Source organism: Electrophorus electricus, chromosome 6 (genome assembly GCF_041902795.1).
Source record: "Electrophorus electricus isolate QZ-2024a chromosome 6, ASM4190279v1, whole genome shotgun sequence".
Taxonomy (NCBI): Eukaryota; Metazoa; Chordata; class Actinopteri; order Gymnotiformes; family Gymnotidae; genus Electrophorus; species Electrophorus electricus.
Window position 1 is genome coordinate 18,204,428 of NC_137502.1, and position 14,193 is coordinate 18,218,620.

The 14,193-nt window shown below is 39.8% G+C and overlaps 1 protein-coding gene across 6 annotated transcripts in view; it reads right to left on the reverse strand.

Moving 5' to 3' along the window:
• Positions 1-14,043, reverse strand: part of trip12 (thyroid hormone receptor interactor 12) — a 39,788-nt gene extending 25,745 nt beyond the window's left edge. The window contains exons 1-4 of one of the 6 annotated variants that reach the window (XM_081715929.1): positions 13,928-14,043; positions 10,901-10,930; positions 6,852-6,998; positions 4,792-5,687 (exon numbers count right to left, since the gene is read on the reverse strand). In XM_081715929.1, the coding sequence (XP_081572055.1) occupies positions 4,792-5,687; positions 6,852-6,949 (994 nt within the window). In that variant the 5' untranslated portion in view covers positions 6,950-6,998; positions 10,901-10,930; positions 13,928-14,043. Of the gene's footprint in view, positions 1-3,847; positions 4,759-4,791; positions 5,694-6,851; positions 6,999-10,900; positions 10,931-13,109; positions 13,596-13,649; positions 13,740-13,927 lie in introns of those variants that run through there. The other 5 variants (XM_027026373.3, XM_027026375.3, XM_027026376.3 and 2 more) reach the window with 5 other exon arrangements.
• Between the last annotated feature and the right edge of the window lie 150 nt (positions 14,044-14,193).

Genomic DNA, 14,193 nt, shown 5'->3' on the forward strand with positions numbered 1-14,193 from the left:
TCACACATCGGATTCTAACTACTGAAAGAGCCAAGATAAAAATCTTTAATATAAATTGTGCATCATTTTGTTCTCAACAAATTGCACTTCAATGACAATGGTCAATAGAAATTAAAATTATCAAGGACTGGAAGACTGGATTCAAAATCACAAGCTGACTGAATATGAATGAATTTTAATCACAGCACTTCAATGCAACTTAGTAGAGTGTATGGTCCCACTGTACTTTTATGCATGCAACGTCTGGGCCTGCTCTTGATGAGATAGCGGATAGTGTCCTGGAGGATCTCATCCCAGACATGGATCAGGGCACCAGTGAGTTCCTGCACAGTCTGGAAATTTCTCAACTGGATTCAAGTCTAGGGAACATGAGAGCCAGTCAATGGCATCAATGACCATCATCCAGGAACTGCCTACACACACTGGTCACGAGGCCGGGCACTGGCCTGTAGTTTAATACCGAAGAGAAAACCACAGCCCACTGCACCAGAATAAGATCTTGTCAATGGCTCTGAAGATTTCACCCCGACACCTAACAGTCAGGGTACCGCTGACAATCAAGGATATGCCTCTCCAGACCATTACTGAGACACCACTGAACAACTCGTGCTGGATGATGTTGCAGGCAGCATAACATTCACCACAGCATCTTCACTGTTTCATGCGTCACACTCATATCTGTGTAAACCTACTCTTATCTGTGAAAAGAACAAGGCACTAATGGCCTGCCAATTCAGGTGTTCTCTGGTGAATGCCAATGAAGTTGCACAATGCTGGGCTGTGTGTCCCACTAGATGATGTAGGGCCCTCATGCCACCCTCTGGAGACTGTTTGACATCTTGGTCAGAAACATGGACACCAGTAGCCTACTAAGAAACTAAAATAAATAAATAAATAAATAAAATTATTTGCATCAAAACTTCTTTTAATCCATATAACTATACCCACAATATCCCCAAGTTCCAATGTGGATACTAGGCTTGCCAACAACAAAAATGTAGGAGCATACAAAAACAATGTTATAGCGTGGTGGTAATGTACCACAACACAGGGTGCTCGTGCCTGACTCAGGAGGTCAAGCAGTCATTCTGCTGTTATTTTACAGAAGGTTACCAGGCACAATTTTACATTTTTGGATCTATGCAGTATGCATTATAGTAAATGAAATGAAGTAAGTTACCTACAATCATATTTCAAATGAATCAATGAACTGAATGAATTAACAAATACTGCTAGGGAATCACCTTTTGTACATTGGGGAAGTAATAAACTGCTGTTTTAGCCATTTTCAAAAACCTTTTCCTACGTTCATGTTGATGCCCAAGTGCACTGTAAAGGTTAGGTAAAGTAGCAAATTACTTAGTTTTACCTGGTTATATTTTGTGTGTGTAAACCAAACTATTTTGTGTTTGTCATATATACCAACAGTCACTTAGCCTCGCTACACCAGCTTCTTCAAAATAAATGTTTAATGACTCAAATGGATGTGCCACACATGCCCTTTCTAAAATACATTTGAATTATTACATTTTTTATTTACTTATTTGATTTTGCATTTCAGAAAATGTTTTATTCAAAACCAAGGATGTAATATATCACTTAAATACACTAAATTAGGTTTAGTTTGGATAGATGCTGTATGCTATATAAGAAAAAAAAAAGTTTTTTCTAAAATATAAAGTTCATTGTAATAGACCTGTCATATTCTCTTTTATACATTTACTATTATAAATAGTAAACAACAACCAATAACAACAACAACCACCACCACCCATTACTGCAGCCCTAGACATGCGCAAGTACTGCTAGCACGCACTTAGCATGCAACATTCCACTAGCATGCACTTAGCATGTAGAGTACATCAGATTGTCTCTTAGGGAGACATGCTCCACAGGATGAGATAGGGAAAGAACAGGTATGTCAAGTACTGGGCTTGATATTAAAGTGAATTTGCAATATGGGCTAAGTGTTTCTTACATCCCAACCTGAGCTCACCTACCATAATGCTTTGGCAGCACTCACATATGCTGACATGCAGTGATGGAATAAGCCATTAGCATGAATAGAGAAGAACACTGTTTTAATAACATAGTAATTTCTGAGTAAGAAACAAGGTTTACACCACACTCACCCTTGCTCACCTGAATCTCAATTGCAGTATTGAAGCGTGTATGACTACCTAACTTCATGGCCTAAGATCACAGATGACCTGGCACACCAGCCATTCAATGGCTACACCAACAACACTGCTGCAAATGTGGTCAGAAAAAACTAATTTGAGTGTAGCAGATTCAAAAACTAGCCTCCCTGTGGGCTTACAGGAGGAAAGTACAACAGGCTGTTTACTGATCTAGGAATGAATCACATCATCTATCCATTACATTGGTATAAATTCTCTTTTCAGCTCGCTTAGTAAGGCCTTTAGTGGCAATAGGCAAAACGTGGCAAAACATTGGAGTGAACAATGAAAATGTTATGTTATGTTATGTTATGTTATATATACACTAATGAATATGCCATTACAAAAAAATAGAATAGCAAGGCTACACTAATTCTGATGCAACAGTAAGACAAAAACCAACAAAAAGAATTAGGTACACTATGTGAACAGGTCTGTAGCTTAGCAAATGATCACTAAAATTAGTTACTTGACCACTTATGAAAACCACAGAGAAAGACTGCACACAAGCAAACAGACACAGAACCGCAGTGACAGCGTTTACATCAATTACAGTCACTAGTCAGTTCACCTGGGATGTTAACTAACTGGCTAAAGCTAGTTTCAAACAACTTCCAAAACACAGCCAACAGCTTTTTTTTTTTTGCTCTTTTATTTGCCTACAGGGGCCAGCAGGAGAAAAAGTGTTACGTTGGATAGTGCACATGCAGAAAGAGAGGCACACATAGACCAACAAAGACAAATACAGGCATGCACACACAAAGGCAGACACAAACGCAGACAGACCCACACATACAAAAACACAGACAAACAGGGACCCACACACAGAGGCATTTATATGTTTCCAGCATTTGGTATACGTCCTTGTCTAGAAATGCTACAGAAATGCTTTGTAGTCACTATCAAATACATACCCACATGTGAGAATAGATAGGACAATGTTAAGAATACCATCAGGCTAATGCCCTGGCCAGAGTCTAAATGGAAACAGTAAAAGTGTCGTCCAAAAAGTGCCCCCCCCCGTATGCATGTGTGTTTGAGACATATGAATCTCTAAGCACAGAAACACAGACACAGTGACTAAGGGAAAGAAAAAGAAAACATACTTGGTAAGGGTGCACACATTTACATCCAGATTAAACTACAATATTTCTTGGCCAGGGCAGGGGGTGGGTTGAGAAAGAGATTCCATTGATGACCTGGTGAATCATCCCACAGCCATATCCAGCTCCGAGCCTGGTGGCCTGCCCCCAACCCCCCTGCAGCTGGTTGAACCCCTATTCCAGGCTGAGAACTGTCTTAGTTTATGGCACCACACCCTTTCTGCCATCATCCCAAATTACTCCCCAATCAAAAAGCAGTTCAACTTAGCTCAGTATGGACCAATTCTTACCCAATTCTGACCTAATAACACAATGTACACAGAACCAAAGGGGTCCGGACACAAAATAAAAGCAGAGGGCATGCTGTACACGTGCATTTCATTCCTATTCTAGTTCCTGATCAGCCATCGGTGCCACAAAAATAAGGCAGCACACTGCATGTGCCCTGTAAAGTCTGACACCCCAGTGCAATCATGCCCAAAGCTCTCATTTATAGTTTTGCAGTTCAGCACCACTGTTGATTCAAGTTCCCATAAGTCTATACATGCCTATGTTCTGACCTACCTGAGCTTTTAGAGTCTCCAAATTTCTGCTAGCCTCACCTGCCTGGCTGTGTATCAACAGTAAAATACTGTGCTACCTCCGCACTCATCCAGTGAGAGTACCGACCCATAAGCTACTGTAGCAGCAGCAGCTAGTGAGTATTTTTAGCCCAGCATACTGGCACCAAGTTGGGCTGAAATTCGAGCTAGTTCCCTTGGCCCGATGAGAGCCCACCACCAGGACCAAGTCACAGAGAGGAATGGATGTGAGCCCGTTAGAAATCGTTTATCAGGGGATGATGGGTGACTTGGATTTGAGAACAGGCCAGGACTGCCTAAACTCTGCTAGGCACTTCAAAGAAGAGCACATGACCAGTGTGGAAGGATTAGTTATGCTTTATATGATATAATATTAAATTATGCACAGCCAGACTGTTCACTTGCTGATGGGGGGAATTGCTGAATGAATGTGAGAGTATTCATGCAAACTGAGTTTATCATAAATCTACACTTACAATCTGAGTCTATAATATGTAGTGTGTGCATGCATGTGTGAAGTGTCTTTGCTTTTGCAGACATGTGTAGAGTTAGCAAAATCTTGCAGTCTACACAAGGTGTCCAGTCCTAGTCTCAGATGGAATCCAGAGCTCTAGCAATACTAGAGCTACAACAGTATACCTCTCCATATCTTGCATACAAAAAGTTTATCTGCCATACCATAACTGCCTAGATAAAGAGAAACTTGCCGACTTGGCAGTTGGGATTCAGTCCTCCTATCTTATAGCCAAAACAGAGAGCATCTTGTGTTGCTATCCTCTCTCATGCAGCATGACTCCAACAAAGAGGCAAAAGTGAAAGAAAAAAGATATAATCAAATGTAATCAAAAGTAAAAGCAAATAAAAAATCCCAAGGGATATATTTTGTGCCTGCTGCCTCAAACCATCTTCTCTGTGTGGGTGACTCACTTGCAAGCTTGGCCTGTAGTCCCGATGGTCCAGGCTTAGACGAGCTCTCGGGCTTGGAAGATCCAGGCAAAGACAATCTGGGCTTTGGCAGGTTCACTTTGGAGTTGAAGCGGGATGTCCACTCAAATTTGGAGGATCCACTGGCTTTGGCCTGCTCCTTATCACGGCTGCTCCTACGGGGGGAGGGCGAAGAGGCAGAGCGAGAGCGACGGGCCTTGCTCTGGTCCTTACCCTGCTTCAGCCGAGCGCCCTGTGGCGGGGCACAGCTGTTCACACCTGCAGCTGTTGAAGACGACGAGGAAGAAGAGGAGGAGGAGGAAGAAGCTGAGGAAGAAGAGGAATCAGTCACGGTGCCACACCCAGCTTTGGCTGACGCAGCCGATTTGGACGCCAGCTTGGTGGGTTTGGCTGGCCGGCCGCCCTCGCTGCGGGGTGGCAGAAGGCCCGCCGCTCTGCTGGAGCTAGGGAGGGACGAGGAAGAGGAGGAGGATGAAGTGTCTGCCTTCTTGCGTTTGTGGGAGGAGGCGGCAGAGACCCCACTGGGGCCGGGACAGGGGCCGCTCTTCCTGCTCAGGACCCTGCTTGGAGGGGCAGGGGGCTCGGCAGCTAAGCGTCTCTTTTTGGATTTGGTGCTGTGCGGACGCTTGGGCTCTGGGGTTCCAGGCACAGGCGTCTCAGAGGTGCTGGCTCTCTCCAGAGGATGGGGGCCAGGCAGGGCTTTGGGCCGCTTGGCTGGGCTTGGTGAGTAGGTGCTGTTGTGCTCAGGGGCAGAACTGCGTTTGAGAGCGTGGCTGCTGCTGCCGCCTTCACGCTGCTCCTGCTGACCTGAACTCCCTGCTGCCTCTGAAGTCAGAGCTGAATCTGACGCTGAGTGGGTTCCCACAGATAGAGAGAGACTGCTTCTGCACACCACCCAGACAGAGAGAAATACAGAGACAGACAGAGAAAAAAGGGCAAAGGAGGTGAAACACCCACACAAGAATGAATACAGTAGGAAAAAAACAAAAAAAAACAAAACAACAACAACATGCAGACCAGAAAGAATGGGTGAGAAAAAAAAAGTGAGGAAGAAAAATATTACTACATACAATAATATAGTAAGAAAGCAGAACAAAGACACCAAGATCTTAGACAAAGCTATGTATAGGGCGTTTTCACATAATACATTTGCTTTTCTAGTACAGCTAGAGTGTCATTATTGCCAGTTTATGATTACAATGTACAGGACTCAGGTCTACAGCAAGTACCAGATTAGCCAATGATCAAACTAAACTTAATTACTTAAGAACAGATCGTGTCACAAAATGGTCTCTAAATGAATGCAACCTTTTATATGTGAAAGTGCTCGATGTGTTGGCAATGAGCAGACCAAACCAGCACAATACTCTTGATTTTCATTCTCAATCCACCAAACCCACATGCAGTACATTAAAACAGGGAGCAAGTTTGTACCATGCTTTGCACACAAACATTCACAAAAGGAGTGCAGCTAAATCATAACACTCTGTCCATATTCTAATACACCCTCTTAAACCTCCTCCCCCACCCCACAACACACACACCCCAAGTCCAGCAGAGAATTAGTAGTACCTTTGGGAGGTGTGGCCACAGACAGAGCCAACAGCTGAGCTGGGTGGGGCTTTGGAAGCTTTAGTAAATTATCTACTTTCAGGAGGGGATTTTGCGTTTTTTTTTGGGTTTTTTTTGGCGTGCTCTGACTGCAACCTGAAGAGGTTGGAAATTATAGAGCGAATGTATGTGGGATGGGAAATAACAGTAAAACCTTAGTTTCAATTCTACTTATACCCTCAGAAATACCAACCCATCAGGCTTATTAATGACTACAACAGAAAATGTGAACTGTAATAAGTTTGTACAGCTGTAAAGTCTTTAATCATAATTTTAAATGTTTATCCATGCAAGAAAGTAAAACAACAACAACAAACAAAAAACAAAACAGCCTTATTTACTATCTTGCAAATGCATGCACACACATGCACACATCCACAGAAAGCAGCACTCTTTCTACAACACACAGTATGCATTGTGAATGCACTGACCTTCCTGTGAGTATATGGTCTAGTGGCTGGGCCGCGGCTGTGTTCCTCTGTGAACGGCGCAGTGACCCCCCTGGATTGGAATTAGGCCGGTTGGACATTGGCACCTCTCTCCTGAAGGGACATACCCTTTCTAGACACTACCATTCACTAAGGGAGAGAGACAGGCAGGCAGGCAGGCAGACAGTCAAGAAGGCAGTGTGAACATGAGAGAGTCAACAAATTTGCCATAACATTTGTTTAGTTCAAATGTTCTTGTGGCTCCAGGTGAGGGATTAGTTATCACTAATTCTTTCAATTAAATTTGACTCACATTAGTGCTGGGCAATAAAATGATCTTGAAACAGAATCGCAATACAATATGTTGACAACGTTGACAGCATTTAACATTTTAATTCAATAAAATATAGATATGCTACCGGTGCTAAAGAACTTTCTCAAAACTAGGAAAAGTGGAACCAGTGGCATAAAAGCAATAATAGTGCCATAAAAGCAAACATAAAATGCGAACACTTGATATCCTCCAAAGGAAAATGTTGACAAAAGTTACCACAGCATCAGTTATATGCAAGTGCTTTGCATATCTGAAAAGTGATGAGGCATAGATTAAGACATCCTGCTAAATATGTTGTTGGTCTGGGCAAATCAAGACAGGAAACAACTCGCATTTTTCATTACCTGAAGGGTGAATCCCAGAAACCACAGCGACAAGCCCACATTTTAGCATTGCTAGTGAGGGTTTACCAAAACAACAATAAATCATATTGTCTTTTGCAGCCATTACTCCATATGAAAAGCAATTAAAAAGGAGCAAGGATATAACAAGCAGTATTAATGATGTGACAAACTCATATGTAGCATAATGACTAGATTACAGTGGTTACATTTTGCACTTTTTACACAGATTTCTACCTTTAAAATATTTGAGATGTAAAACCAGGACATAATTAATATTACTTTATTTTGTTAAAATAGAGATTTTGTTAAGGCAGATAAAGCATGTTTGCACAGGTAAATGCTTACATTATTCTACTTTTGCAAATATTCTAAAGTTTAACTATTGAACCCTATGGTTTCCTTCAGTCATACTCTTCAGGATACTCTTCAAACTGGCAACATTATCAAATAATATACTGTAATACATCAATACTGAAAAAAAATCCAGGGGAGAAAAAAAAAAGTGTTATCATATTTTTGCCATATTGCACAGCCCTAATTCATGACATAGCCCATGTGAATCATATGCTTACTAAAGGAAATATTGGTCTTGCTGTTTCCCCAATTAAACTCCAAAGGGGACACATTCTTGTTGGAGGTTCTGCAGATATGTTTTGTATAGCATGCTGTGACATTTTAAGATGCATATTTACATGAGAATGAGCTAGTTTCCATCCTCTTATGGATGGTTTTGAACTAAGGTACCATTAAAAAATGTAAAAATCTGAAACGTACAAGTATGTTTTACGGCTGAAAGGGAATGCACACTTGTAAAGACAACACTAGGCAAGCTGTAAACACTGCCACCAGGTCTTCTTAGTGACTAAAGCAGTATTTACAACACTCGTCACTGAGGTGGAGGCAAAGTTGAAAAAGCATGGCAAACAGAACAGGTTGGGTCCAAGCTTGCTTGATTACTGACCACGATCTTTATATACCTACCTTTTGACTAGCTTACTAAACCTGACCATCTTACTCAACAATTACAGTTAAATATCTCTTTCCATTCTACAGCTTTTTGTATGAAGTCTCAATAGCCCTTATTACTGAGCCACTCCAACCTTTGCCCCTCAACCAATCCATGATCAATTCCACATACACAACTATCCTGTTCTCCGTTTCCAAGTTTAAGAAGTCAAATTCCACAAATTAATGCTCTAAAGCACCCACTCAATCAGGATGACACTAAGGTGCCTCAATGAGTTTCTCATATATTGTGCCATGGCACATACAAAGCAGATCAATAGTATGATGGTTGACGAGCGTTGACTGGGGGAGGGGGGTATTTGATCCTCATATGATATAGTCAATAGCCCAATGAAGGATATAGCTTCCAAAAAAAGGACTCGACAAGATTTATACATGAGGGTGGCAATAAAAAAAAGCGCAAAGAAAAACAGAAACAGCCCTCCCCAATCTTCGAAACAGGAGCCCTCTGGTAGCATTGGTGTCTACTATACCAAATCCAATCTGGTTCACAATTCACTTTCTTTTAGTCATAATCTTTTCCTTAGTATATCCTTTACTGATGCTGGCGGAAAATGTACAAGGACAGATCTACATCTAACACAATGAGACAAAATAAGCACCTTTCACCAGGAAGAGAATATCCTCACTAGGAACATCAAAGAGCCAAAGAACTACAGCCAAAGAACTACAGTTCAAAAAACCACAAAGCCTGCTCTGCAGAGGGCAGTGAGGTTTGCCAAATGAATCATGTCAGCACTGCCAAATTTCTATAAAAGCCAGTGAAGAACCACATCATAAAAGTTCTCAAAGGTTCCCATAAACCCAACAATAGTATGCCTCAATGGCTACAATCTGGAAAGTGTCTCTGCAAGATCTCACCCTCCACCTCCCATGCACAACTGTGTACATACACACAAATCTGAATCACATGTGTCACATAAGGCACACTTTGCTTCTCTAAGGACACCCAAGAGTTCTGACAGAGTGCAGACTTCTATATTTAGATAGACCTAAATCTTAATCTATAATTATTAGTTGTTATCTTAAAGAGAGCAAAACAGAACCCCAACACCATAAAACTGAAAAAACAGTAATAACAATACATATCCTTGACATTGTAATGGTCTTGTAAGGTTGGCAAGCTCATAATCAGGGAAGAGATTAATCGACATTAAGAACATCTGCCAAATGAATTATTCAGATTGACACCGATATAAGCAATATATATCTGATTTCCCTTAAATCTACCCTGCCAAAGTAATCAATTTTTAAAAATAGGTCAAATGGAATCCCAACACTTTCACTACCAATTTGAAGTACATTTTTAAGGAATAAACAAAACCTCTGCCAAATATTCCACAAGACCCTGACAGAGATGGTGTCATGTTTTGGTGAAAAGGTTTTATGCATGCTCTGAAGTATCAATTTGATTATTGTGCATGTAAACAAACACATTACTGCAAGTACTTTGAAAATCCTGTCAACACATATTTTAATGTCCCCTTCTCTAAGCAAAAATAACAGTAACCATGACCTATCATTTTGTCTATGACTAGATTTTCTTTATAATAAATATTTGAGATGTTTACCCTACACACAGCACTTTTTACCACTAATAAACTTAGTAGTAAACCTAAACTTCATGATCATTATTAAAATATTTTTGATAGCACACCCACCAGATATTTCACTCATTTATTCTTACATGTTTTATGACAAATGCAGGATGAAATGCACAATATGAATACACAAAGCCAGAGACAATGCTGAGAGCTCTGCATACAACATACTGATTCGAGTTGCTTAAGAGGAGAAACAAACATGTAGGCATACATGTTAAATATTGTCAAGAAATGTCAAATGTTGTAAGTAAATAAATGTGAATGTTAATGAATGTGAATACCTTCTCAAACAATGCTCCTTCAGCATATTCTATTATATTCACTGAAAAAATGTTTATAGCAAACTTGGCACCAGGAAACCAATGCTTTAACTTGTACATCTACAGCATGATTACAATACACTGGTGTTGAGTAATATCATGAATAGACGCCAGTGCTGTTTTCAATCAATCAGTATTACTCCTAAACTTCAAATGGTTGGTGAGGTTACAAGAAAGATGGCAATGTTGGATAAACTTTTCAGGTACAGACAGTAAAGGCATATGGGGAGTAGGCAGACAAGCTCTCTTTTTAAAAGTATATTATACATGTATTTTGAATGAACAAGTTTGGTTATTCTTCCTGGTTCTATACTGCCAGTATTGGTGTTGTGTATGCTCTCCAATTTAGCAGCCACTGCCCAATTAGAGATCTGCCCATCACCCTGTGTGCCTGAAAAGGAAGCAGAAGATTGTGGGAACTTACCAGCCGTGTGCAAATGCCCCAACCGGCAGCCTAGGATGAAAATTGGTGGTGATGAGGAGAAATGGGAAGGGAACAAGAAAATAAGTGAAAATACCTTCTGTTGATCATACATTGTAATTTGGTAATGGTGGTACAAAAACCTTCAGAAAGCAGCTTAATTACACAAACGATTGATGTGGCAGCCATTTTGCTTTTATAATAAGACAGAAATCATTACCAAATGCAATTCCCTGGCTCAGGAGAATCTAAATGCTTATAGGAATGTTACTGGACTCAAGAAAATTCAAAGACATTACACAGTAATCTATAAGGGTACCTCTTTAAAAGAGCTAATCCACCAAAAAAGACACAAAAGAAAAACCAAATGGTAGAAGTAATAGGCCGTACTAAGATGCAAGTTAAATGAGCAAAAGGTTCCCTCTTAAAACGTCAAGAAAATGTGTACTGTTTAAATGTGAAATCCATTCAATGTTTCACATCTCCTGAAATTTTAGCTTGGAAGAAGTCTTTTTTTAAACCAGTTTTCCCACACACATGGTTTAGCTTCAGGGCTAGTCATGTGACAAGCAGTGAGCCACTAATATGACGTGGTGAGCAAACTGGCCAACAAGACAGCAAAGTGTGACATTTCTACTTTAAAGCAAATTAAAATTACTTAAATTTTACATTACTACATTTGGGTTAAGTTGCACTTACAATAATCAATGTCAACTGAAAAGCACTGTGTTGAATTGACAATTGACTGCATAAGAACACTCAATCTGTATCTAGATTTTTAACGTTTACGTTATCAAACTTGGGATTGGTTGCATTGCTGATTATTTACAAAATTTAAAGTGCATTACATTTGTGTAAATTGTGTGTTCACCTCAAACAGTGATCTCTTTTGTATTTTCTCATGTTGGCTTGTGCAATGATGTTTTACCCTTTTGGTAAATTGAGAATACCAAAGTGCTAATCCTTTCAAATCACATGTGAACATATTCAGAATGTAGGCTTCCTTCTTTAAAAAGAGATCCTTATTTAGATGAACATAGACTAAAACAGCAAGATCTCTTATGAACAGTCAACTGTCATCCTCACCCTACCCTCCAATTAAGTAAAAATGTTATTAAATCTGAGATACAAAGAGTGAATTATTCCAAAATGCAACCAGCTAGCTATTTCAGTATCACACTTGTACAAAACGTAGGAGTAATTTAGTTAGAGAATTTAACAGAGATGTTAAATGAGCTAATAAACGATAACGAGAAACCGAAGAATTTAAAAACTCCTTATGTCGTTCCTGAATATTAGGTTATATCATGCAAATAGTTTAAACTTATACTTACGTATACTGAAAATGTTCACGTGAAAATACGACATAATTATCAAGGCCATGTTCGGGCCTGTACGATTATTGTAGTCTGTTTTTTTTAAACTAGATTTTAATTCAATGTATTTATCACTTAAAAAATGTAACAATGACGGAATGATGAATTTAACGTTCCTAATTATTTTGGCTGCAATGTTTACCTTGCCATATCTGACCAAGTTTATTTTCTTACTCAAGAGGCCCAATCTGACGTATTACGCTAGTTAGCATGCCAGCACCACTGGTCTCAGTTTGACACATGGATAAGATCATATTAAATATGTAATAACTAAATTTGAGGCCTTGTTTCCTAAACAATAAACACCTGTACTGGGAGCAGAAAATCCACCACTGCAACACAAACTAACTTAAACGAGACACAGATGCATAGCTAGCTAGATAGCAAACTAGCTCTGCTTCCCCAACAATTGACAATTATGACTCCCTATGTAATTTAGACAAATATTCCATGTAGAAACGCCAAAAGTCTTTCACAAAACAAATACCACTGATATATTGTCTTGTCCGGCGTTACTATACAATACGATTTTTCATGATTAGCATTACTGTAGCTAGCCACATTCTATTCTAGCAAACCAGTTGGCTAGCTAACGTTAACTATCCATAAGGCTACTTCCAGTTGGCTAGCTAAACTAGCTTGTTATCTGTCCTTTTTTACGGCAGAATCTCTTGCGGCCTTAAAATTTAGGATAACGTACATAAATACAAACTTGGTCATCGATCAACGGCACAGTAGCGACTTTCTTTTTCCTAATTTAAGCTTAGAACGTCTAACTGCACAACACTGCAATACTTAGAAATACATTGTCGCAAATAGCGTGAAAATAAACGTACCGTTCTTGAAGAGGTCGGCCTACTGCATGTGGTTTAAGCAGGCTAAACTAATATTAACTAGAAAGACACTTGACGTGTGTGAGCAAGATCAGGTCAAAATGACTAGCTAGCTAAGTAAACAGACGGGTTTTGATGCGATGACCATTTTAGTGAACTGACTAGCTAGCTGGCTTAGCTAACTAGCAATACAGTTCTAGCTATGACAAAGTTGGCGTTGATAATTACTAAATTACTATTCGACTTTTGCCAGGCAAGACAACTAATTGTGATTAATATAAAGTTATTTTTGTTACTACAAATAAGAGAAACATTTTAATCCCATCGGCCAAGCTAACTGAAATAAGACTAACGTTAGCTAGCTAGATGTGACCTTATTAGCTAGCTAGCGTGTCGTTAGGCATTCACAAGAAACCACACTGCATTAACTTGCTGCTTACCAAGCTACCGGGTTAGCCATAGAGATAGCTAGCTTCCCTGAAAAACTAACATTACTTATGTGCGACATGTTTGTTCTACTTTTGGGAAGAGTGTGTAATTCACCTCGAAATCTTACCCACGTTGTCAAGAAATCATTCAAGTAGTTTATTGTGTCTACCAAAGAAATCGTAATGGCCTCTGAACCTTCTTCACTGCTTGCATCACAGACACAAAAAACAGGAAAGCAGGAACAGGACTCGAGAGATGACAATTGGAAACCATATTTTTTCCGCGAACCGGTCCCTGTTTTTCGTCATATTATTCGGCAACTAATACATAAAGCGAAACTTTAAGCCACAGTCAAGGACAGTACTAAATCTGCTGTTGAATTTAGTTATTACCTATTTGTTCCAGTGTTGTAGTTGCTGTTACACACTGCAGCAGCTCCACTATCTCAGCAAGCTAGGCTACCTTCATCAGCTGAGAGACCTGCATCTGCAAAGTAGCTCCGCTCAAGACCGGTCCATTCTTCCGCTAGGAACTACTTTGGTATAAAAGAATATTGTGTGAATGGTTAGATGAAATGGGAATTAATATAAAAGCTTTATAACGTGTAGAAATAGCAAAAATGTTAATCTGTACATCATTTATGCGTATAAAATTGTAT